The sequence below is a fragment of the Neomonachus schauinslandi genome, chromosome 8, assembly GCF_002201575.2.
Source record: "Neomonachus schauinslandi chromosome 8, ASM220157v2, whole genome shotgun sequence".
Classification (NCBI taxonomy): domain Eukaryota; kingdom Metazoa; phylum Chordata; class Mammalia; order Carnivora; family Phocidae; genus Neomonachus; species Neomonachus schauinslandi.
In genome coordinates this window covers 107,025,021-107,048,465 of record NC_058410.1, presented here as the reverse complement: position 1 = coordinate 107,048,465, position 23,445 = coordinate 107,025,021, and the positions used below count along the sequence as shown (strand labels likewise).

The following is a 23,445-nucleotide window of genomic DNA, read 5'->3' as shown; positions in this document are numbered from 1 at the left end:
CGCAGGGGCTCACCATATAAGGAGCGGCCTCGCCATAAAAGGAAACATTGTATCTCTTTATATGGGGGGAAGGGTCGGGGGATCCCTCCGCTGCCAGCGCGTGGTCCCGGCCCCCTCCACCCGCCGTCTCGGCCGCGGCCAGCAGCCCCTGCCCCCCGGGGGACGCTGACGGCCGCCGGGCGCGCCGCCCTAGCATACGGACAGGGGGCGCTCCGCGCGGCCTGGGGCAACCCGGGCCACAGGGGCAGGAAAGTGAGGGCCCAGGTCGGCCCGGGCGTGCAGGGGCCCCGGGTTCGCAGCGGCGGCGGCAGCGATAGCGGCTCTAGCAGCAGCGGGAGTGCCGGGTTGAGCCGGGAAGCCGATGGCGGCGGCGGCGGCGGCTCCGATTCCTCGCTGACTGCCCGTCCGCCCTCCTGCATTGAGCGCCATGTTACCGAGCCAAGCTGGGGCCGCGGCGGCGCTGGGCCGGGGCTCGGCCCTGGGGGGCAGCCTGAACCGGACCCCGACGGGGCGGCCGGGAGGTGGCGGCGGCGGCGGGACTCGCGGGGCTAACGGGGGCCGGGTTCCCGGGAACGGCGCGGGGCTCGGGCCGGGCCGCCTCGAGCGGGAGGCTGCAGCAGCAGCGACAACCACCCCGGCGCCCACCGCGGGGGCCCTAGTCTACAGCGGCAGCGAGGGCGACTCGGAGTCGGGCGAAGAGGAGGAGCTGGGCGCCGAGCGGCGCGGCCTGAAGCGGAGCCTGAGCGAGATGGAGCTCGTCGGTGGGCCCGAGGCGGCGGCGGCGGCCACCGGAGGCTATGGGCCGGTGAGTGGCGCGGTAAGCGGGGCCAAGCCGGGTAAGAAGACTCGGGGCCGCGTGAAGATCAAGATGGAGTTCATCGACAACAAACTGCGGCGCTACACGACCTTCAGCAAGAGGAAGACGGGCATCATGAAGAAGGTACCGGGCCCGGAGGCTGGCCGGCCACGGGGGACCGGGAGGGTGGGGACACGCAAGGGGAGCCCGGGAGGAAGACAGAGCCGAGGCGGAGGTGAGAGGCGGCGAGTCCGCAGGAGGTGTGTGGGAGGGGATGGCTGTTACCCCGGGAGGGCGAAAGGGGAGGGGCCGCCGGGGAAATGTGGGGAGAGGGGAGATGCCGGAGACGTCCAGAGAAGAGGGGAAAGGCGCCGAGGTGGGAGTGACGGGCGCGCGAGAGAACAGGGCCCTTGTCGGAGTGAAGGGGTGAAGAGTGGTAATGGGAGGCTGCTCGGGAGGTGGTTAATGAGACGCGGGGGTCACTAGATCCAGTGCCTTCTGGTGTCCCGGGGAAGGTGCCGGAAAAGCAGGGAGCCGAAGGGAAGGTATGGAGGTGAAGAGGCTAGAGCTCTATAACAACAATGAGCCAGCATGTGTGGGAGGAAGGTGGGCACCACAAGAGTAGTGCTGGCTGGAAGGACAGGCAGGGCTGATGGCCGAATGGGGGCTCAAGAGCCCCAGGTAAGGGAGCAGGGCGGGAGAACTGATGCTGCCCTGAGCAGCAGGGACTGAATCCCACGATGGCCATGTGTCTTCCCTTGCATCCACTGGAAACCGGTGCACTCCCTGCAGGACAGCCTTCAGGACCATCTGCCTTTGGGACAAGTGGGATTTCCAGCCCCAGAGAGAATCTGTGCATGGAGTTTGGGGGAAGGCAGGGAGGTTTGTAGAGGTACCTAGAAATTCTTCCTCTTCGAGCCAGCTATCCAGTGAAAAAGGGGTGAGGAAAGGGGCCGTCATGAGGTGTAGAAGATATAGGAAGGGATGGAAGCAGATGAACAAGAAGCTAAAACCCTGGGGACATGGGCTGGTGTTTATTTCTGTCCCATATAAAAACCAGAGCTGCTTCCGAGGTGGGTTGTGGAACTTCTTTGGGAGTAAGGAGGCCATCTGTGAGGCCACCCTTGAAGATCCCCTCCCTGGGGTCATGGCAGGGTAGTAGCTGCTAATCTAGCCCCCATCTCCCATCACTCCAGACCCTTTTGCATCAAGACAAAGGAAGGAAAAAGCTGGTAGCACAGTGTTATAGGGCATAAGGACAAAATGGCAACAGGTTAGGACCTGTGCAGTTTCTGGGAAGAAACATGGGACAGTTTAGAACTTATGTGACCCCCTTATCCTTAATGTCTTATGGGACTTCCAGTGAGATAGCAACTTTATTCTGTCTGGTTCCTATGACAGTGAAGAGTGGGTGGGTGGGAGCCCTCTCTCTGAGGCTCCTGGCACCTCCGTATCCCCTGAGGTTATACATTCTGTCACTAGGGGGCTGTGACTGTTTGCTTGGGCTATCTGCAGGTCAGTGGCTGCTCCTCAAAGGAGGAGCATGGGTAGTTTTTCTGCTCTCCAGCTCTTCTTCAGATATTTTGATGGGGGGGGGGTGCGGCAGGGGCTTGAGATCGCTGTGTTTCCTCTCTTCCCTACTTCCCTAGGAAGGTAGAGAGAAAAAGTTTGGCTGACCTACCCATCTCCTCCCCCCTACCCCCAGGCCTATGAGCTGTCCACGCTGACAGGGACACAGGTGCTGTTGCTGGTGGCCAGTGAAACAGGCCATGTGTATACCTTTGCCACCCGCAAACTGCAGCCCATGATCACCAGTGAGACTGGCAAGGCACTGATTCAGACCTGCCTCAACTCGCCAGACTCTCCACCTCGCTCAGACCCCACCACAGACCAGAGAATGAGTGCCACGGGCTTTGAAGAAACAGACCTCACCTACCAGGTGTCCGAGTCCGACAGCAGTGGGGAGACCAAGGTGTGTTTGGGTCGCCTATCTGAGGGGAAGGAAGGGGAGGGACTTCACCAGCAGAGAGGGGAGGGGGTGGGTGCCTCTCTCTCGCTCACTCAGGATAGGTGCCCACTGATGTGGAACGGAGCCGGCTTAGTGCCCCTCATCCTAGGGGACAGGTGTCCATCCTCGCCATCCTGACAGGAGGCCGGCCCCCTAGATAAGCGGGCGGCCTCCGTGCCCTTATAAGGCCGGCTCCGGCTCCAGGCCGGCCTCCCGCCTGCAGCCCGCCCGCCTGGCAGGGCCCTTGCATTCCTCCCGCCAGCTGTCTCCCTGCTGGGGGCGGGGGCGTAGCTTAGCCCTGCCCTCGCGGCAGGCTGGGTTGCCAGGGAGTAGGAAGCACTCGTGGGCTCCAGGGTCCTGGGAACCCAGCACTGTCGGCAGGCGGGCTGGTTGACTGGGCTGGAGACTACCTAACTAGCCAGCCGCCTACCTCTTCAGGATGTCCGGGCCTGGGCACGTTTAGGGAGTGTATTTGCGGCTGCTAGGGATGCCGGCCCTAGTTACGCCTCCCCCTTCCTTTTCCCGGTAAGGAGAGGGGGCGGGGCTTCCTCCGTTGCTTCTCTGGGGAGCCCCACCTTCCGGGTGGTCCTTCACTAACTGGCCAGTCAGAAGAAGCGGCACGGTTTGCCTTAGCAACGCCTTCGCCAATCAGGGGCCTTAAGCTCGGCTGCCTAGCAAACATCCCGCGGTGACCCACCCCCAGTATTTGAACCCCCTCAGTTCTCTGGGCTTGGTTCTCAGCTCGTGGCTTCCTCCTTCCCCTTGTAAAGAACAAAGGCTCCCCGAGGGGAGAGTCAGTGCTCCAGGTCCCCCCCCCCCCCCTTGCCGGCATATCATATGTAGTTGCAAACTCTTTTAAGCAGTAGGGCTCATTTATTCCCAGGGAATTTTGCTGGAGGAATAATTCCTTTGGTAGTTTAAATCTTAAGTATTTGGCATGAGTACTTAATTGCCAAACACCCAAGATCTCTCTGAAACCCTAAGTTCCCTGAAAAACTCTTCGTCCCTATCTCAGAAGCCTGGCAAATCAGAGCCCGAAAAGACGTTTTTAAAGAGGACATAGTAGCTCAGCCCCCTCATGTTTATAGACCAGGAAAACTGAGGCTCAGAAAGAGGAAGTGATTTCCCCGGGATCACACAGATGGTCATTGCCAGAGCTGGGAATAGACCCCGGTGCTTGATTCCCCAGCCAGGGTGATTACCATAGTCCACTGGGGCAGAGAATTCAGGGACTTATCAAGATGACATCATCATCATCATAAGAGCAGCAAAAACTTATTGCTCCTTTTAGGTGTCAGGCACTTTATGTATGTTCACCTATTAATCTTCACAACACCTGTGGGCTAAGTCTTCTCCTTTTATGGACAGGAAACTGAAGTTCAGCAGCTCAGTAACTTGCGCAGGGGTCAGACAGCAGGTAAATGGCAGAGCTGGGGTTTGAACCCAAGCCCACCGGTTCCAGTCTGGGCTGTCACTCCATACAAAGCTTCTGCAGGGGCAGGGTCTGGTAGAGGCTCACTGCTGCATCTTTATTCTGGGTGTAGGACACACTGAAACAGGCGTTCACGGTCACCAACCTGCCGGGTACCACCTCCACCATCCAAACAGCACCCAGCACCTCTACCACCATGCAAGTCAGCAGCGGCCCCTCCTTTCCCATCACGAACTACCTGGCCCCAGTGTCTGCTAGCGTCAGCCCCAGCGCTGTCAGCAGTGCCAACGGGACTGTGCTGAAGAGTACAGGCAGTGGCCCCGTCTCCTCTGGGGGCCTCATGCAGCTGCCTACCAGCTTCACCCTCATGCCTGGTGAGTCACAAGGGGCAAACTGAGCACGCCACGAGTGGATTGAGGGCTGGTACAAGGAGAACCTCTTTCCTTGCTCAGAAGGAGGGTGGACACGGGCCAGCCAGAGCCTGAAAGAAGCCTCTTAAAGTCCCACTGGCAGGCATGCCCTTCCCCCCCACCCCCCGGGACCCCTACTATCCTTGTCAATAAGTTTCAGCCATACCCTGTGGCCTTTTCTAGCAGCCCAGCCCTGTGCCCCCTCTGCCACAGGGACAGTAGACATTGCACCACCTCCCTACCTTGAGTGAGGGATGGGGCATGTTCGTGTTGGTTCAGTGCCAGCTCCTAGGTCACCCAAGGAGGCAGAGGCAAGGCCTGGGGTGGGAGGAGGGGGCAGGGGCAGGAGCAGAGTGCAGAAACCCCTGGAGACAAGATTCAGGCCATGAAAGGCCTCATTAGCCCCTAGGAAAGATAGCCATGGGAGTTGGGGAGCAGCGTGCCGGACCCTGGGCCTGGGGGTGTTTGTGGGTGCTTGGTGCAGATGGTGGGCAGGTAGGACAGAGCATGAGTAAGTCTCTGTGTCTCCTAGGTGGGGCAGTGGCCCAGCAGGTCCCAGTGCAGGCCATTCAGGTGCACCAGGCCCCACAGCAAGCGTCTCCCTCTCGTGACAGCAGCACAGACCTCACGCAGACCTCCTCCAGTGGGACAGGTATGGCCGGAAGCTCTCCCCTCCCTGCCCCACCCTGCAGTACCCCTCCTGTAACTAAGGTCAGAGAATTCCCTAATGTGGAGATGGAGGCTTTTGGCTTAACCCTTATTCTAATCCTTATGGGACGGTCAGGTGAGGATGGCTGGGTTTGGAATCCTGTCCTGCGGTAGGGCTTTGGATTTCAGGAGGAAATTAGGGACCATTGGAGCCACCGTTCTCCTCATTCAGGTGAGAAGCTATGGGCCCAGAAAGGAGAATTTACTTACCCAAGGACACATGTTTGCTTAATTACCAGGAAAGATTTATAGAGCAGTTGTCTCCTTGTGGGAGGGCATCCTAAGTTTTGAGTAGCTATAATTCTAGTCATTTCAGAAATGATGAAACACTTTCAAAATAAAATTACTTTTTTTTTTTTTTTTTTTTTTGCGAGAGAGAGAATGAGAGACAGAGAGCATGAGAGGGAGGAGGGTCAGAGGGAGAAGCAGACTCCCTGCTGAGCAGGGAGCCTGATGTGGGACTTGATCCTGGACTCCAGGATCATGACCTGAGCCGAAGGCAGTCGCTTAACCAACTGAGCCACCCAGGCGCCTAAAATAAAATTACTTTTAAGTTCTTGCTCTTGACAGCCTTGTTACACAAGATGTGGTCTATGGACAGAGGACCAGCATCACCTGGGAGCTTGATAGAAATGCAGACTCTTAAGCCTTACCCCAGATCTGCATTTTAACAAGATCCCAGTTGACCTTATGCACATTAACCCTGGATGTTTAAAAGATGAGTTTGTTAGCCACGCGTTTAGGAAGAGGGAGGAAAAGTGAGAACAAATTAAAAAATGGGATGATGGCGCCCCCTAAAAGGGGAGTATTTAAAAAAAAATAAAGTGAAAGGGGAGCATCTGAGTTTCCCTAAGAGTGGGTCAGTCATTGCAATCCTTGTTTCTCCCAGGGCCTTATGGTCTTGGAATGAAGAATTCAGCAGATAGAAAATTGAATTGTATAACGTGATAGGATACAATTAAAGGTCGGTGCTCCTGTGTTCAAGAAAAAATAAGGCTTGGGGCGCCTGGGTGTCTCAGTCAGTTAAGCGGCTGCCTTCAGCTCAGGTCATGATCCCAGGGTCCTGGGATCGAGCCCCGCATCGGGCTCCCTGCTCAGCAGAGAGCCTGCTTCTCCCTTTCCCTCTGCCTGCCGCTCTGTCTACTTGTGCTATCTCTCTATCAAATAAATAAAAAAAAAGAAAAGAAAAAGAAAAAATAAGGCTTTTCTTAGTCGATGACACAGGGAGCAGAGGAATGAGTCTTGTCAAGCTTCTGACCTGGGCAATAGCATGAGGGCTCCAGAGCCCTGAAGTTCCTGGAGGTGGGATTGGGGATATCAGTAGGGACCAGGGCCAACCTCCTTAATGTGTGTCTGTGTTTGCCAGTGACATTGCCTGCCACCATCATGACGTCATCTGTGCCCACAACTGTGGGCGGCCACATGATGTACCCTAGTCCCCATGCAGTGATGTATGCACCCACCTCGGGCTTGGCTGATGGCAGCCTCACCGTGCTCAATGCCTTCCCCCAGGCGCCATCCACCATGCAGGTGTCCCACAGCCAGGTCCAGGAGCAAGGTGAGTTGTGGGGTGCGGCTGAGGAAGGAGGACCATTTCCTCCCTTATACACCCAATGTTCAAATGGGCCCCCACATACACACCTAGATGTCCACACTCGCACACCACATACACAAACTAGGCTGCCCACACATAGCCCTACACACGCACACACGGATGCTTGCACACATATTCCAACACCCATGGCTGTCCACTAGGGTACTCATGCACACTTGAAAACTCACGTCCACGTGCACACATGGACACATTTGGACACTCACCCTTGGGCACTTGCATCTGAGACTTACCGGGTCACTTGTGCATTTATCCCCACTTCTCCAGTATCTGGAAGTTTCTCTTGAGCAAGCAATTTGAGTATCTCCTGTGGTTTCCCAATGCAGGTGGCGTTCCTCAGGTGTTCCTGACAGCGCCGTCTGGGACAGTGCAGATCCCTGTTTCTGCAGTTCAGCTTCACCAGGTAGGTGTGTGTGTGGCGGGGGGGCACCCTTCACCTCACCCCAGCCAGCCAGCCATTTCTTTATCTTGACCCTGGGGATTCCATTTACCCATTGGTCAAAGCCAAGATCCCTAGGCGGGAGGCCTGTCTGTTTTCCCGGTCAGGCCTGTGGTGGACAGGCAGGCAAGCGGGGCGGGGGCTTGAACTGCCTGGTCAGCCCCTGCCCCCTCTTCCTCACACACCCCCTTCCCTCCAGATGGCTGTGATCGGGCAGCAGGCTGGGAGCAGCAGCAACCTCACCGAGTTACAGGTGGTGAACCTGGACGCCGCTCACAGCACCAAGAGTGACTGATCCGCCCTGCCACCCTGGACAGATGGCCCGAGGGATGGCACCACTTATTTATTGTTGCCTTTTCACGTTTTCTTTACACACACGTTGACGGGCCGCAGGAGGGAGGCAGGGAGGAGGAGTGGGCAGCCGCAGGACTGAGCCCTCTCACTCCAGCCAAAGAAATGGGCCAGCCTGCCCTCCACCCTACCCTCCCTCACCCTCCCCTCCTTCTAGCTCCACCTCCCGTTTTCTGTTGATGGTGGGGCCATCCTCCCTCCTCAGACTCCCCTCGCCAGCTTGGCGCCATGTTTGCCATGAGTATTAGCTTATCCAATGGGACCGTGCCCCACCTTCCCACACACAGGCCCCTGTGGGACTAGGCACCGTGTTCCCCCTGAGGAAGCAGTTGGGGTCCTCTCCCAGCCTCCTTGCTGACCCCAAGTCAGCACTGTGTCTGTCACAGGCTGGGTAAAAAGAGCCCTACCCCTGCCCCTAAGGGAGCCACCTGGGGAGATGGGGCTTCTTCCCTCACGCCGCCACCCTGTTGTCCCTGCAGCTCCTCAGAGCTGGGCCTGTGCACAGAGCAGGTTCCCAGGGCCAGCTGCCCTGCCTTGCCGATCCCCTCGGGACTCCAGGGACTCCTGGGTTGGAGGGAACCATCAGGGTTCCCTCTCACCCTGTCTACCCCTCCCCCCAGCTGCTTTACTTAAAGTTGATTTTGAACTTTTTATTTGAGGAGACGAAGTGAAATCTATAAATATATATTTTTAAAATATTTAAACTTTTTTTTATGGCGTTTTTCTCGTCCCCCTCCCTGCCCAAACTCCCCTTCCCTGGGGAGCCCTGGGGCTCCCCGGAACTGGCTGGGCCTCTGGGGACAGAGCCACCCCATGAGCTCGGGGCCCGTCAGTGTGTAGGGGAGATTCTGGGATTGCCGGTCCTGGGTTGTTTCCAGGAGAAAACCGGGGGAGGGGCCCTCAGGCCATGCCCCAACGGGGTGGGGAGGGTGACCCATAGCCCTGGGTCTCTTTTTGCCCTTTAGGGCTGTTGCAAGGGAGAGGGAAGAGGGAGACCAAATGTGGGGGTGGGGGTGGGAGGGTGTCAGGTAGAGGCAACTGACTTCATTTGTGCCACACGCATGGGCATTGCAGCCTTGTGCTCCCCCAGGCCTGCAGCTGCCTGGGGCCCAAGTTGCAGTGAGCAGGGTGGGGTCTGGGAGGGGGTGAGAGGCAGGAATGGGGGTCAGAAGAAATGGGAGCAGCTCTTGGGCTGAGTATAGAGATAGGGGAGCCAGAAATGGGCAGCTCTCCCAGGGAGTGAGCAGCTACTGTAACTTTTTTAAATTAAGACAAAAAGCCTTGAAGAAAATGACTTTATTTTTCTAAGTGTAACCTCAGTATTTATGTAATTTGTACAGGGGCCGTGCCCTACCCCACTCTGCCCCCTTTGGGGTAGACCTTGAGGATGGGCCAGCATAGGGGGAGGGTCTTTTACCCTGTGTCAGAGCCTACCTTCACCCCCTTTATCCAGAAAGGGAGCTTTTTCAGAACAGGGCAGCAGTTGGGGTGGAGTTTTATTAACCCCCGTGACTGCCTTCAGGAGGAACAGTCCTGCTTCTGTAATTAGGTGAAGGGGTGGGGGAAGTTTTTGTGCACAGCCTAGTTATCAAGGGGATGATTTACCGGCGTGTTTGAGAACCCCCGTAACCTCTAACCCCCATTGCTGTCTTGCCCCGGTTTGGGGTGCCAAGATGGAAGTCACCATTCTGGGCTTTCTCCTGGAGATAGCTGGGGCTTATGGGTGGCTTACAAGGCTGGTGCATGGCAAATCAGGGGCCAGAGAGTGGGGGAGCTTGGGACTCAGGTCTGTAACTGCCCAGCCCCCTTTCTCTGCTCTTGTTTCACTCCACGATCACTCACTCACTCCCCACTCCCCTGCCCAGGGGAGGAGACTGATGAATTCCTCCTCTCCTTCCCACAAGAGACAGACCCAGTGAGTGAATCAGGCAAAGTGCTTATAATGTGTGTTGTGTGAGCGTGGCCTTGGGAGAACACGTGTGCGTCAGGGATGAGGTGGCATTTATATGTGCAGCAACCCTTGGTGTTTCCCTTCCTTGGTGGCTCTGGGGTGTGTGTGCGTGCATGTGTGTGTGCGCGTGTGTGTGCCTGAGTGTGTGTGTGTGAATGTGGAGTATGTCAGTGGTTTCTACTTCCCCTGGGATGCTGACCCAGGAATAGTGGACATGGTCACAGTCCTATGTACAGAGCTTTCTTTTGTATTAAAAAAAAATACTCTTTCAATAAATGTATCATTTTTGTGCACAGACTGTGGGGTCTTTGCCTCCGTTTTTCTGCATAGGGAGGGAGGGAAGTATCAAACCCCAAACTGTTGCTCTGAGAAGCAAGCCTGGCTGCCTGATAACAACGGCAAAGCTAAGGGGTGCTTTGGGCTGTGGAACTCTGCGACTTAACTGAAGGAACATTTCGGGGAGTTGGAGCCTTTGTCTCTGTGCGTGGCTTTGTTAGGTTTTTAGGCCAACACAGAGATGAGCAATTTTAATTAATAGGCAAAGTGACTCAACCAATCCAAAGCACTGCCGAGGGGAAGTGCTTGGGAAACTTATGGCCACGTGATCCAGTGAAAACTCAGCACAGACAGCTCCAGGCTTGGGAGTGCAGGTTTCAGGGGCATGGGGAAGGCCGACCTAGGAAACGCAGGAGGCGGCTCCGAGGTGAAGGAAGGAAAGTGCTGCGTACTTCGGCGAGGAGCAACGCGACCGTGAGCGCGGGCTCCGCCTGCAGCGCGCCTGGCGCGCAACGGCGCGGCCACTACGCATGCTCCACTCGCGCGCCCTTCCGCCACGCTCGGCTCTGGGCCGCCGGGGCCCCCGTAGAAGCCGGGCCGCGCCCGCCCTGGCCGTGTGACCCGGAAGGGAGCTGCTGAGGAGGTGGGGCCAGGACGGCGGGACCGGCCGCTGGCTCCCAGCGAGGGCCAAGCCGGGCGGTGGGAGGTGAGAGGAGAGTCCTGCGGCGACCCGGTCCCTGCCGCGTCCCCTTCCCGCTCCCTGACCCCCTCTCCGTGGGGCTGATGACGGGAGCCAGGTCTTTTCTCCGAGATTCGCCCGGTCCTGTCAGCCTCCTCGGACCGCACCCCCCCCCCTCACCCCGCCCCGAAAGCCGTTCCGCTGCCCTATGGCCTCCCCCGGCACCCCTGATGATCTGCAGGCTTGGGTCTGACCTTGCTACTTGCTTCTACCTGCTGTCTCATCCCCAGCTCCAGACCTCACCTCTACACCTCAGTTTACTGCTCCTATTCCAGGCCCATGATAGTTCCCCCTCTCCCCCCGACCCCCATTTAGGCTTATCAGTTGTTTTACTTCACCCTGGTCATTGGTTGTCCACTGCCACATCACCGATTACCTCCCGGTCTTGCCCCGCTCCCCATGCTACCCGAACCCCTGCCCCCATCGAGGTCCACATCCCATGTTTCCCCTCCCCTTCACACCTTTCTTCTGTCATCTTTTATCCCCCCCATTCCTACTCTCACCGCTCCCCAGTTACCCCCATATTGCTACATACCACACATACCTTTTCCTGATCGCCAGCATAGCCGTCTTCCTATTCCCATTTACCATTTTCCGGCTTAATAACTCAGTTTATCTGAGGACTGCCCCTCCCTTCTCCAGCTAAGAATAATATTAGATTGTGTTTAGGGAGCTCTCACCGTGTGCTAACGGCTGTTTTAGGTGGTCTACATACATGATCTTACTCAGGTTTTTACAACTTTACAATACTATCCCCATGTTGCAGAGGAGGGAACTGAGGCTCAGTGGTGAAGTAAGTTGTCCAAAAGTACTCTCAGAGTAAGTCAAAAGAGCCAGAATTCAGAGTCACACCTGAGTCTCACCTGTGCTATATATTGCCTTTCTAACATCTTCACCATCTCCTGACCTCATTTCCTACCCTTCAGCTGCATGATTACTACCTCCCTATATATCTGCCTGACTTAGACCCTCACCAGACATACAGCTTATGTGCCAGGTGGAACCTGGTCTTTTTTCCTATAATTTTATCTGGCCCCCTCAGCCCCTCTCCTGCTCACAATACCCTGGTACACTTTCCCCATCCAGCCATCCGGATGTGGGGGCCCACCGCCCAACCTTCTTTCCTCTCCATTCTATCTGCCATGGCCCACATTCCAGCTTTACGCTATCATTTTTACTCCCTGTCCTGCCTCTCCTCCACCCTGACTTTCCTCATTTGTTCTGGCTCCACTGTCCCCCATGCTGCTGTCCTGCCTGCTCACCCCTGTTACCTTCTAAGTCTTGATCTGTATCCCTCGGCCATCCTGCTCTTCTGTCCTACCTAGCTGTCACTCTTTTTGTGACCTTCTTGTTCTTACCCTCTTTCATAACCTCTTCCATTTCTTTTTTTTTTTTTTAAGATTTTATTTATTTATTTATTTGAGAGAGAAACAGCATGAGAGGGGAGAGGGTCTGAGGGGGAAGCAGGCTCCCCGCTGAGCCGGGAGCCCAATGTGGGACTCGATCCCAGGACCCTGGGATCATGACCTGAGCCGAAGGCAGTCGCTTAACCAACTGAGCCACCCAGGCGCCCAACCTCTTCCATTTCTTAACCCCCTTCATTTCATCCTCTTACCATTTCCACTGCATTCTCCTTCCTTCTAAATCCCCAAATATATTCAAGTTATGTATTCTGTCTCGTTGGCTTTTTCTCTTTGGTCTGTAAATTCCATCATGCAGCCTACCAGTCACCCTGCACCTGATCTGTGTCTCAAGGTTCCATCCCCTCCATGTAGTCTTTTCCCTTGCCCTCATTGCCCTTATCTTTCTCCTTGTGTGTCCCAGGAGGTCAGGATGGTGGGGGAACGGCGCACCAGGGACCTCATGGTGCCCTTGGGGCCCCGGCTGCAAGCATATCCTGAAGAGCTTATTCGACAGCGGCCTGGGCATGATGGGCATCCTGAATACCTGATCCGATGGAGTGTTCTGAAGTGTGGGGAAGGGGGCAGACTGGGTGTGGAAGAGGGCAAGACAGAGCACATCCTCATGTGGCTGTCAGCCCCCGAAGTCTACGCCAACTGCCCCATGCTGTTAGGTGAGCGGGCACTATCTAAGGGACCTCAGCATGAACCAGCTGGGGGTTCAGGAAGCTTTCCCCGAGATCCAGGAGGTCTGGATGACACAGCAGTGGGAGAGATGGAGGCTGATGTGCGGGCGCTGGTGCGCAGGGCTGCCAGGCAGCTGGCAGAAGGTGGGACCTCGAGCCTCACAGCTGCTGTGCTCCACACCATCCATGTGCTCAGTGCCTATGCCAGCATCGGGCCCCTCACTGGGGTCTTCAGGGAGACGGGAGCCCTGGACCTGCTCATGCACATGTTATGCAACCCTGAGCCTCAGATCCGTCGGAGTGCGGGCAAGATGCTACAGGCTCTGGCAGCCCACGATGCTGGTAAGAGACAGCCAGGGGAAGAAGGAAAGCACTGGAGAGAATGGGGCCACAAGGAGTAAGAACAGAAAGAGGAGGGATTTCCCAACTCTGGAAGAACACCTAGCATTTGGTGAATACCAATTTATTGCCCCCCCCCAAAAAAAAAATGTACAGATTAATAAACTATGACAGGTATATAAACAGAATAAAATAATAGTACCCAGTTTATCTGTCCATTTTCAGTGCAGTGGCAGAGAAGAGAATAGGATAGGTTTATATTTTTAAACGGTAGGTTGAGATTTATTCGTTGATTGTGAAATCAGTTTGGTGGGTTACAACCAACATTTTTTTAATGTAAAATAACTAGCAGGTAGCATAAGGTAAGTTTTGTAGCATTAAATATATGTTTCAGTTGTACGTGGGTATGTTTGTATCAGGTTACCATGTAAAATGTATACCTTATCGTGAACCTCAGTCACAAAGAAGTTTGAAAACCTCTAGGGTAGGGGATAGACAGTCTAGGAGAGGCAGGGGAAAGTCTTGGGCATTGAGGAGAAGATACAGATTGGGTGTGGATTACAGGGAGTCGGGCTCACGTCCTTCTGTCACTGAGCCAGCAAGATGGCATCGAACAGCACATGGATTTTGACAGCCGCTATACTTTGCTGGAGCTGTTTGCAGAGACCACCTCCTCTGAGGAACACTGCATGGCCTTTGAGGGCATTCATCTGCCTCAGGTACTCTGGCAGCTATGGGGGAAATGCGGTGTACAAGGCCGAGGGCATCACTTCTGAAAGCGTGGTTCAGGATTATGCATCAGCACCAGAGCCACTTGGGGAGCTTGCTAAAATGAAGGGTCACGTTTGCTCCCCCGCTCAGAATTTCTGAGATTAGAACCCAGGAATCTCTCTTTTAAGACACTCCTTGTGTGTTCTATAAATCACAGTTTGAGACCTTCTCAAAGTGTGGGGCTAGGCGTTCATGTTTCTCTGTAGAGGATGATATTATGGGGAAAGGAGAGGGGCTGAAGCTGGGAGAAGATGAACCTACACCACAGACTGTGTCCTACAGATCCCAGGAAAGCTGCTCTTCTCCCTGGTGAAACGCTACCTATGTGTCACCTCCCTGCTGGATCAGCTGAATAATAGCCCAGAGCCAGGGGCTGGAGACCGAGGCTCCCTGTCCTCAAGGGAGTTCGGCCGGGAGAAAAGCCGGGGGCAGCGGGAGCTGGAATTCAGTATGGCTGTGGGCAACCTCATCTCCGAGCTGGTGCGGAGCATGGGCTGGGCCCGGAACCTCAGTGAACAGAGCACATTGCCACTGCGGCCTGCCCGCTCCATCTTTCAGCCCTGCGTTTCAGGCCCTAGCCTTTTGCTCCCCACCATGGTTGCCGCCCCCAGAAGGCAAGAGCGGGCCTTCCGCCAACGCTCTGAATTCTCAAGCCGCTGTGGCTATGGTGAGTATGTGCGAGAGACGCTGCAGGCCGGGATGCGAGTGCGCATGCTGGAGGACTATGAGGAGGTCAGCGCTGGGGACGAGGGCGAGTTCCGTCAGAGCAACAATGGCGTGCCCCCCGTGCAGGTGAGCGAAGGTGCGTGGGGGACGCTGGTGGGGATCTAGCTGGGGGAGCATAACTGGGGCTTCTATGCAGGGGGCTCTGGCAGGCCACCCTGGGAGAAAAACCCCGTGGGGATTGCAGTGGTTAAAGGGGGTCAGCAGGTGAGAAGGGCTTGGGAAAATTTGGAGGGCTGAGAAAATGGGGTGGGCTGTGAGGTCAAGCAGAGACCCACACCCAGGAAGCAGAGCTGTTGCATGGAGTCACTCCCTGCGCCCGCACCCGTGGAGTTGGCTAGGAGGGAGTGTCAGAGCAGAGTCCATCAGGGTTAGGAGGAAATGAGTGGCAGGGCCCACCCCATAGGGGAAGGTAGCCTTTTGCTCTGTGGAGGCTTTCCCAAGCCTAGCCAGCTGTGCATCTGAGGACCGTGTGCCCCGGCTCTGGGCCCAGCCTTGTGCTGTCGAGCCTGCACCACCCAGGGCTCAGAAGCCTATTCTTTGCCTCTTTCTTCCTCCCTCCATACAGGTCTTCTGGCAGTCGACGGGCCGCACCTACTGGGTGCACTGGCACATGCTGGAGATCCTGGGCCCTGAGGAAGCTGCCGAGGATGCGGCTTCAGGAGCTGTGGAGAAGGGGGCGGAGGCTCCTCTGCTGGGCACAGGTGGGCCTTGGAGGGCAATGGACAGCATATCTCTGAACAAAGGAGTAGGACTGGGACGCAGCCACTCCTGAGTAGGAGCTGCCCCAGAGATTCCGAAATGCCCTCTGTTCCCATTGGATGATGGCACCCCTGTTCCTGTATCCTTAGTGCTTCCTTCCTGGGACTGGAAACCTGTGGATGGGCTCTACTCTTTGCCATACCTCCAGCCCGAGCCCCAGAAGAATGAGCATTTGGGATACCTGACCCAGGCCGAGTGGTGGGAGCTGCTCTTCTTCATCAAGAAGCTGGACATATGTGAGCAGCAGCCAATTTTCCAGAATCTTCGGGAGAACCTGGATGAGGTATCGTAGGCCTGAGATACTTGGGTTTGGAGTGGGTTTGGAGGTGGGATTCTCTAAGGGAGTTCTAGATAAGGGGGTGCTTAGAGGGAGGCTGGAGCTGGAGATTAGAGAGTATGAGGGGGGCCTGCTGGGGAAGGAGACAAGTGCTGTGAGGTCTGGTATGCAAGGCATGGTGGGAGGCGGCCACCCTCTCTATTCGTGTCCGCAAGACCTTCGCATCTCCTTATCCCTGAAATGCGTACCCTCTTCTTTTGACAGACCCTGGGTGACAAGGCCCTGGGTGACCTCTCCGTGCCTGTAGAGATCGCTGAGGGTCTGCTGCAGGTGCTCAGCACTCGGTTTGAGGGCAGCACCCTCAGTGACCTGCTCAACTCCCAAATCTACACCAAGTATGGGCTGCTGCCCGATGAACTAAGCATCTCATCCTCTTTACGAAGTCACTCCTGTACCCCAGATCCAGAAGAGGGGTCCAAGTCAGAGGCCAACTTCTCAGAAGAAGAGATCGAGTCCCCCAAAGCAAAAGCTGAGCCCCCGAAGGCAGATTCAGAACCTGCCAAGGGAAAAACTGAGCCCCCTGTGGCACAGAGTGATTCACAGCTGTTTAACCAGCTTCTGGTGATGGAGGGGATTGCTCTGCCCCCTGAGATGAAGGAGGCAGCCAGTGGTGAGTCAGGTGCTGGGAGGGGAGGGCAAAGAAGTTGGAGCAAGTCCTGGCCTCCAAGAAATAGGGTAGAGGAGAGCTGTGGACTAAGGTTGCTGTTGCATGGGAAAATGCTCTGGAAGCATGCATCCATCTTCCTTCCTTTGACCTTGAGTGTATCTAACCAGTCGCTGCTCCCTTCAGTATCCCTGGAAAAGGAGGCTCCGCTTTCCAGAATATCTTCATCTTCAGTGTTTGGCTATTAAATCTCTCACGCAGAATTGGAAAAGCTCTGAATGCAAAGCTACAGGAATGAATAATGTATTAGAATATCAGTAGGATAGCTGGGCTTGACCTTTAAAGACTTCCAACTTGGAGGAGCCTCAATTTTTTTTAAGCCACTACCTTTCCCTCACCGATTTCAGAAATGGCTAGAGGCTTGCGGGGTCCTGGTCCACGCAGCTCCCTGGATCAGCATGTGGCAGCGGTCGTGGCCACCGTGCAGATATCCAGCTTGGACACAAACCTGCAGCTTTCAGGGCTCTATGCCCTCTCTCAGGCCGTGGAGGAGGTCACTGATCGGGACCACCCTCTGGTCCGTCCCGACAGATCCCTGAGGTTAGTTAGAATGGTGGGGAGGGAGGGGGGGTTTGGTTTAAGCTGCCATCGGGGGAGGATGTAGGGTGGGAAGGAGCTATATCAGGAATTGAAAGGCTGAGGGTGAAAGAAGGGTCAGCCTGAGGAGCAGCTGAGCAGAAGGATGCCGTATTATAACAGAATATTATAATATTCTTGGAGGACTTATTCTGTGCCAGGCTCTGTGCTTAAAGTTTTACATGCGTTCTCTCATTAAATCCTCCTCTCTGTCTTCCTTCCTGAGGAAGAGTTGATGCTACGTGCTTATGCCATTGTATGGGTGAGGAAACGGAACTGTAGAAAATTGAACTCCCGGGGTTTTTTTTAAGCCACTTTTTAATTATACAAATAATACACAAATACATTCTCATTTTAAAAGATCTGAAGAATGTAAAAGAGCATAGAAGGAAAAGACAGAGTCCCTTTTTGCCACTGTTGTCAGTCTGCTGTGGATTCTTCAGACCTTCCACAGATATACATTTGTCAACGTGTTTGAAAATTGAACATTTTCTGAGTTTGTGTTTAAATCTGTGTAATCACGCTACATGTTTCTACAACTTTCCCCCCACACTCAGTATGTCTGAGAGGGCTCTCCATGTCCATCCACATAGAGCTGCCTCATCACTCTCACTGCTGCATAGGACTTTGCAATAGGATTATCTCCAAGTTCAAGTACAGTGTTCTACTGGATCTGTTTTCCTCACGTCTGCCAACACTGGATATTATAATTTTTTTTTTTTTTTACTCTATCAGATTGGCAGAATTTTAAACGATTGGTATCTTTGTTTTAATTTCTTAGCGCTGGTAAGTTAAGCATATTTGCATGTATTTGTTGTGTTTCTTCTTGTATAAATAATCTGTTCTTATCCTTTGCCCATTTTCTTACTGGGTCTTTGGTTTTTTTCTTACTGATCTGTAGGCAATCTGGATATTAATCTGTTACTTGTGTTTCATATATCTTGCTGGTTTTTTTTTTTCAAAATCATATTAACTCTTTCCTGAATATGAAATAATATATGCCTCCTGTAAAAAAATTAGAAAACTATGAAGTTAAAAATAATCTGAAAACCCTTTGCAGAGAGAGTCACTGTTAACATTTTGGTAAACATCCTTACTTATATTTCTATATCCATTCGTATATATGATTTATGTGGTATTAACTTGTTTATAATAAATTGTGGCTACAGAAAGGGATTTATATCTGAAGCACATTTGATTCATGTTGTTGTCATCATAAAGCTCATGAGAAAAGACAAAGAACTTTCCCAGGCCATCTCCTCAAGATGCATCTCTCTCACTGTGGAGAAAGATAATTCCAGTTTTTTCCTTCTTACGGTGCTCAGTGTGATCTAGGGACTCTGGAGCACTTCTTTCTTCCCTTCAAATCAGCATTTCTGGAGGACTCTCTCTTCTTCCCTCACATTGCTTCTCTCTCAACTTTGTAGGCAGCGTCTTTCATTGTGCTAAAGTTTTAGAATTTTAGGTTAGAGTATTTTTAAACTTTAATGGCTTCTAGGTTTTGAGTAGTAATAATCCTATTCTAGGATTATAAAAAATATTTCCCTTTATTTTCTAAATATTTAAAAATCTGTTTGCAGTGTCCTTATGCTGATGGACGGAGGCAGAGTCCCAGCTATAACTGTTTCGGGTGTTTCCACCTCATGGGTTGCGTGGCCCTTGCTGTTCTCACTGGCTGGGATGCCACCCTTATCTAGCGATCCATATCTGCCCTGTGTCATTTCTTAGAGTTTTAATTTTCACGAGTTTATATTTGGTAACTAGCACGCAAGTCTACCACCCTTTCTTTCTAAACATTTCTTTTTTTTTTTAAAGATTTTATTTATTTATTTGAGAGAGAGAATGAGAGACAGAGAGCACGAGAGGGAAGCGGGTCAGAGGGAGAAGCGGACCCCCCGCTGAGCAGGGAGCCCGATGTGGGACTCGATCCCGGGACTCCAGGATCATGACCTGAGCCGAAGGCAGTCGCTTAACCAACTGAGCCACCCAGGCGCCCCACTTTCTAAACATTTCTTGACTGTTCTTACATATTTTCTCATCCTGTGCCTGAATCTACCTGTCCTGTGTTTAGTAAAAAACCTTTTAGGCATTGTGATTAGAATTACATTGAATTTTTAGATTTATGTGCAAAGGTGAGCCAGAGTTTGTAACCATTTTGCCCTATGGCCTCCTTCACGTGGCTAGGGGCCAGAGGCAGTCAGCCTGCAGGGGAGAGGGGCTGAGGAGAAGAGCACGTTGGAGAGGGGTGGGGGGGATGGGTCTTGGTGGAGAGGGTTGGGCAGGGAGTCAGGCGTGACTTTTGGGATGGGGAACTCCAATGTCTCTTCTCTCTAAGAGAGAAGCTAGTGAAGACGCTGGTGGAGCTGCTGACCAACCAGGTGGGAGAGAAGATGGTGGTGGTGCTGGCCCTGCGCCTCCTCTACCTGCTCATGACCAAGCATGAGTGGCGCCCCCTCTTTGCCAGGGAGGGCGGCATCTACGCTGTGCTGGTTTGCATGCAAGAATATAAGACTTCCGTCCTGGTGCAGCAGGCGGGGCTGGCGGTGAGTGGACTGGGCCTGGCGGGGGAGAGCGATGGGCAAGAGGGGCAGGCTGAGGGCTGCTGATCTTGAGGAGGTGCTAATCTGAGGAGGAGATTTAGACCAGGGAAGAGACCTTGGGACAGAAAGACGCACGGGGGTTGAAGGTTCCAGCTGGATTGAGTGCCTGTTTGGAGAAAGGGAGAAGGATGTTTTTAAGAATGACTCCCAGGTTTAAAACCGAGCAGCAGAGGGGGTGTGGAGGCCATTTACTCAGTAGGGGAATGGGGGAGGAGGAAGAGGGAGAGGGAGAAGATCCGGAGTTGAGTTTTTAGGTTTGTTGAATTTCCCGTGTCTTTTGAGTTACAGTTAAGTGTTTGGTTAGAGACTAACTTTCTGCATTTGACAAAGTAATTTTTTACCCTTTGATCCGAGTGGTGCCCTTATGTAGAAAATACCCCCTCGCCAGCTGTGGGTGCCTTGCCGCCTACAGGATGGGGAAAGGGGGCCCCGTTCAGGGGCTTCCTGACTACTCCAGACAGTGCTGGCTGGTAGGAGGTGTGGGCAGGGTGTGCTCTGTATAGCCTGGGGTCCCTGAGGGGGGCGGGTAGGCCTCATCCAGATCAGTTCTGAGACTGGATTCCAACAGTATAATGGCAACAGCATGGACAGGAACACAGGTCCCCTTAGAGCTGGCTGTTCCAGGGCGAGGCTGGGAGGCTCTTTCCTGTAAGGGGCCAGCTAGGTGCTGCTCCTCTGAAGAGCAGCCAGGCACTCATGTCTAGGCCGTGTTTGCTCAAAGAATGCCCTAACCCTTTCAGATTGCATGGCCAAAATACAACATTTGCCCCTAAATTCAAACTCTTGCCCCGTAGCAGAATTGCATCGTCTTGTTTATAACTTCAGGTTTATAGAATTCAGCTAATTGGGGGGGGGTTAACGAAAGGGAGAAAGCCTCATTATGAGGCTTATTAGCATATGCATGGAGGGTTCAGGCCTTATAAGGGAGAGTGTCCTGAGAATTGGTTCTAATCTCCATCCCTGGCAGGTTTCTTCTCAAGTGTCAACCCTTTCCCCAGGGATGGTAGCCTCCACTCTAATGGTATGGCAGTCATCTTAATTGAATTTTCTTTCTAGTACCAGCGAACAAGTTCACGGATTCCAAGTATTTTTTCCTATAATTCCAACCGCTTTTCCTATGAGACAACCCAGGTAGTCTTGTTGAGGAGAGGTGGCTACTGGCTTTGGAGGCCAAGGGACATAGTTTGGGAGTGTCAGCCTATTGGTGGTAATTGAAGCTGTGGGAGCAGATGAGATTGCCCAGGGAGAGAGTGCAGAGTAAGAAGGGGACAGGAACTTCCATGTTGAAGGATTAAGCAGAAGAACTCGAGAGAGGCAGGCCAACCAGGAGGCTATGGAGTCTTGGAACTCGAGAGAAGGGAGGTTTTGCAAGGGGAGGGGTGGTCCAGGGAGATGGAAGACAATGTCATGGAAAGCCTGTGAAGACAACTAGATGCTGTGACAGGTCTCCCCCACCCGGAGGAAGCTGCGGGAGGGGGTGGCCATGCCATTCGGCCTCGGTGCCTGCAAGTGAAGGGGTGGGCAGATTTTACTATTGAGCCTCATTTTTTCCTCTGCTTTCTTTCCTTCTCTCTCTTTTTGTTCGTAGCGGTTGATAGCCCATCACGACCTCTTCCGTCTCCTACTTGACCTATTTGCAAACAGCTCAGCTGCCCCAAAGTTTGGAGTCGAGAATGAGGACCTGGCTCTCTTCTTTCTCTGCGTGGTGACGCTGCCCACAACTAACTGCTTCCACATCCCCGTTGCAGGCACTGAAGATGCTGGCCATTGCCAACTCCACGGAGATCCCCACTTTTGTTACTGGCCGAGACCCTCTCCACCCTTTGTTTGATGCCCAGATGACCAGAGAGATCTTCGCCAGCATCGACTCAGCTACCCAGCCAGGCTCTGAGAGCCTTCTCCTTACTGTCCCTGCAGCCGTGATCCTGATGCTGAACACAGAGGGGTCAGGGCATGACCCTCCAAACTCCTGCTAAGCCCCAAGCCCCGCTGCCGCCCCACCCACATCTCATGGGCTTCACAGAAATTCCCTTTATGTTGTTACCTCTGGATGAAATGGTGGTGGCCCTCTCTGACTGTTGTTGGTAGAGGGGCCAAGTGATTGAGGGGAGGGAGATCCCCAGAGAGAGCAGGGGCACCCTGACCTTCCTTCCTGGGGTTGGGAGGAGTGACCTGAGGTCAGGGAGCTGGATGTCCTGGCCTCAGAGGGAGCCCTGGAGCCCTTTCCTCCCTCCCCAGCCGCAGTCCCCCTCCCCTCTGCACTTGCTTTCTGCTTCCATTGCGTTCACTCCCTTTCCATTTCTTCCTGGGATACCTCCCTCCTCCCAGGTGCTCCTCCGCAGTGAGAAACGGTCTGCTCCTGCTCAACCTGCTTCTGTGCAACCACCACACTCTGGGGGACCAGATTATAACCCGAGAGCTGAGGGACACCTTGTTCAGGCACTCTGGGATAGCACCGGGGACAGAGCCCATGCCTACCACACGCACCATCCTCATGATGCTCCTCAATCGCTACTCAGAGCCACCGGGCAGTCCTGAGCACACAGGTACCGTCGTGGAAGGGGCGGTTCTTCTGAGGAACCAGGCAGTTCCAGCCTGTGGCTGGGAGGGCTAAGGCTTACGTACTAGCACCTTCCTGGAAAGACACGATGAACCTTCAGGAAATGAGTAAGGGTTTTGGCGTTGAAGTTACGTCTTAAGTAGAACTTCGTGACCGAAAGGAGGAGACTCTAGAATAGCTAAGGAAAATTATATATCTAGAGCCAACATGCGGGGCGCCTGGCTGGTGCAGACAGAGCGTGCGACTCTTGATCTTGGGGTTGTAAGCTCCAGCCCCACGTTGGGTGTAGAGATTACTTACAAATCAAATCTTTAAAGCCGCCATGCTAGGTAGTAGGGGGATGTAATTATAATAGCTTATAGTTATTGGGTGATGTAATAACATAGCTACCATTTAATAATAATAAGTAATTGTAAGACTGTATGAGATTAAAAATGTCTGTGTTGAACATGACAGTGTCTGCCATACTAAACTTTTTTCCAGATGCAGCTAGCTATATATTTGGGGCCAGAGAAGAAAATCCCCCACAGTTTGATACAAACTACAGACATCCTCCAAACAGGAGGAGAATTTGGGGGTGATTTTCTGGACCTGCCCAGTTCTTGGTTTGACCAACTTGCATGACTCCTCTTCATACTCGTTTTTTTCCTCCCATGTGTCCGGGCAGCAGCACTGGAAACCCCTGGTGCCCAGGGCCAGGATGGGTCCCCCGAGCGCCTGATCCGATCCCTGGTGGGGGGCCCGTCTGCAGAGCTCCTTCTGGGCTTGGAGCGGGTGCTGTGCCGTGAGGGCAGCCCAGGGGGTGCTGTGAGGCCCCTCCTCAAGCGCCTCCAGCAGGAGACCCAGCCCTTCCTCCTGTTGTTGAGGACTCTGGATGCCCCGGGGCCCAACAAAACTCTGCTGCTGACCGCACTGAGGTGAGGGGCCTCTTGGGGCACCCATGCATCAGAGGTGAGGGGGGGCCCGCAGACCGCAGGGACTTCGCTTATTTCCATCCCCTCACCAGGATCATGACCCGACTGCTGGATCACCCTGAGGCGATGGCCCTCCCCTGGCACGAGGTCTTGGAGCCCTGCCTCAACTGTCTCAGTGGCCCTAGCAGCGACTCTGAGGTATCAGAACCCTGGTGAGCGTGGGGGAGGGAAAGGCTGCATCTGGGGCACCAGCTACCTTGTGAGGCTCTGCAGGGCAAAATGGCCTTTCTGGGTGGGTCTGAACAATGAGAGGGGTGGAGAGAAAGGAATGTTATCTAAGAGTCCTCAGAACTGGGGCCTTTGAAGTATAAATCTTTGGGCTGCAGCTGGA

The 23,445-nt window shown here is 54.0% G+C and overlaps 2 protein-coding genes across 3 annotated transcripts in view; both read left to right on the top strand.

The window, feature by feature from the left end:
• Nucleotides 1-248: 248 nt before the first annotated feature.
• SRF (serum response factor) lies at nucleotides 249-10,005 on the top strand. 2 transcript variants are annotated; one of them, XM_021691913.1, is made up of 7 exons: nucleotides 249-940; nucleotides 2,502-2,768; nucleotides 4,349-4,610; nucleotides 5,179-5,298; nucleotides 6,721-6,912; nucleotides 7,293-7,369; nucleotides 7,605-10,005. In XM_021691913.1, the coding sequence occupies exons 1-7, from the start codon at nucleotides 428-430 to the stop codon at nucleotides 7,698-7,700; spliced, it is 1,527 nt and encodes a 508-aa protein (XP_021547588.1). In that variant the 5' UTR covers nucleotides 249-427; the 3' UTR covers nucleotides 7,701-10,005. The 2 variants fall into 2 exon arrangements, with proteins under 2 accessions (XP_021547588.1, XP_021547589.1); XM_021691914.2 differs by having other exon boundaries at nucleotides 294-940; nucleotides 2,598-2,768; nucleotides 7,605-8,425.
• A 631-nt stretch (nucleotides 10,006-10,636) lies between these two features.
• Nucleotides 10,637-23,445, top strand: part of CUL9 (cullin 9) — a 36,775-nt gene continuing 23,966 nt past the window's right edge. Inside the window, exons 1-13 of the mRNA XM_044917310.1 lie at nucleotides 10,637-10,689; nucleotides 12,547-13,150; nucleotides 13,712-13,866; nucleotides 14,201-14,710; nucleotides 15,210-15,345; nucleotides 15,493-15,686; nucleotides 15,945-16,350; nucleotides 16,752-16,944; nucleotides 19,316-19,523; nucleotides 21,329-21,525; nucleotides 21,909-22,126; nucleotides 22,811-23,057; nucleotides 23,147-23,252. Coding sequence (XP_044773245.1) covers nucleotides 12,556-13,150; nucleotides 13,712-13,866; nucleotides 14,201-14,710; nucleotides 15,210-15,345; nucleotides 15,493-15,686; nucleotides 15,945-16,350; nucleotides 16,752-16,944; nucleotides 19,316-19,523; nucleotides 21,329-21,525; nucleotides 21,909-22,126; nucleotides 22,811-23,057; nucleotides 23,147-23,252 — 3,165 coding nt within the window. The 5' untranslated portion in view covers nucleotides 10,637-10,689; nucleotides 12,547-12,555. The remainder of the gene's footprint in view (nucleotides 10,690-12,546; nucleotides 13,151-13,711; nucleotides 13,867-14,200; nucleotides 14,711-15,209; nucleotides 15,346-15,492; nucleotides 15,687-15,944; nucleotides 16,351-16,751; nucleotides 16,945-19,315; nucleotides 19,524-21,328; nucleotides 21,526-21,908; nucleotides 22,127-22,810; nucleotides 23,058-23,146; nucleotides 23,253-23,445) is intronic.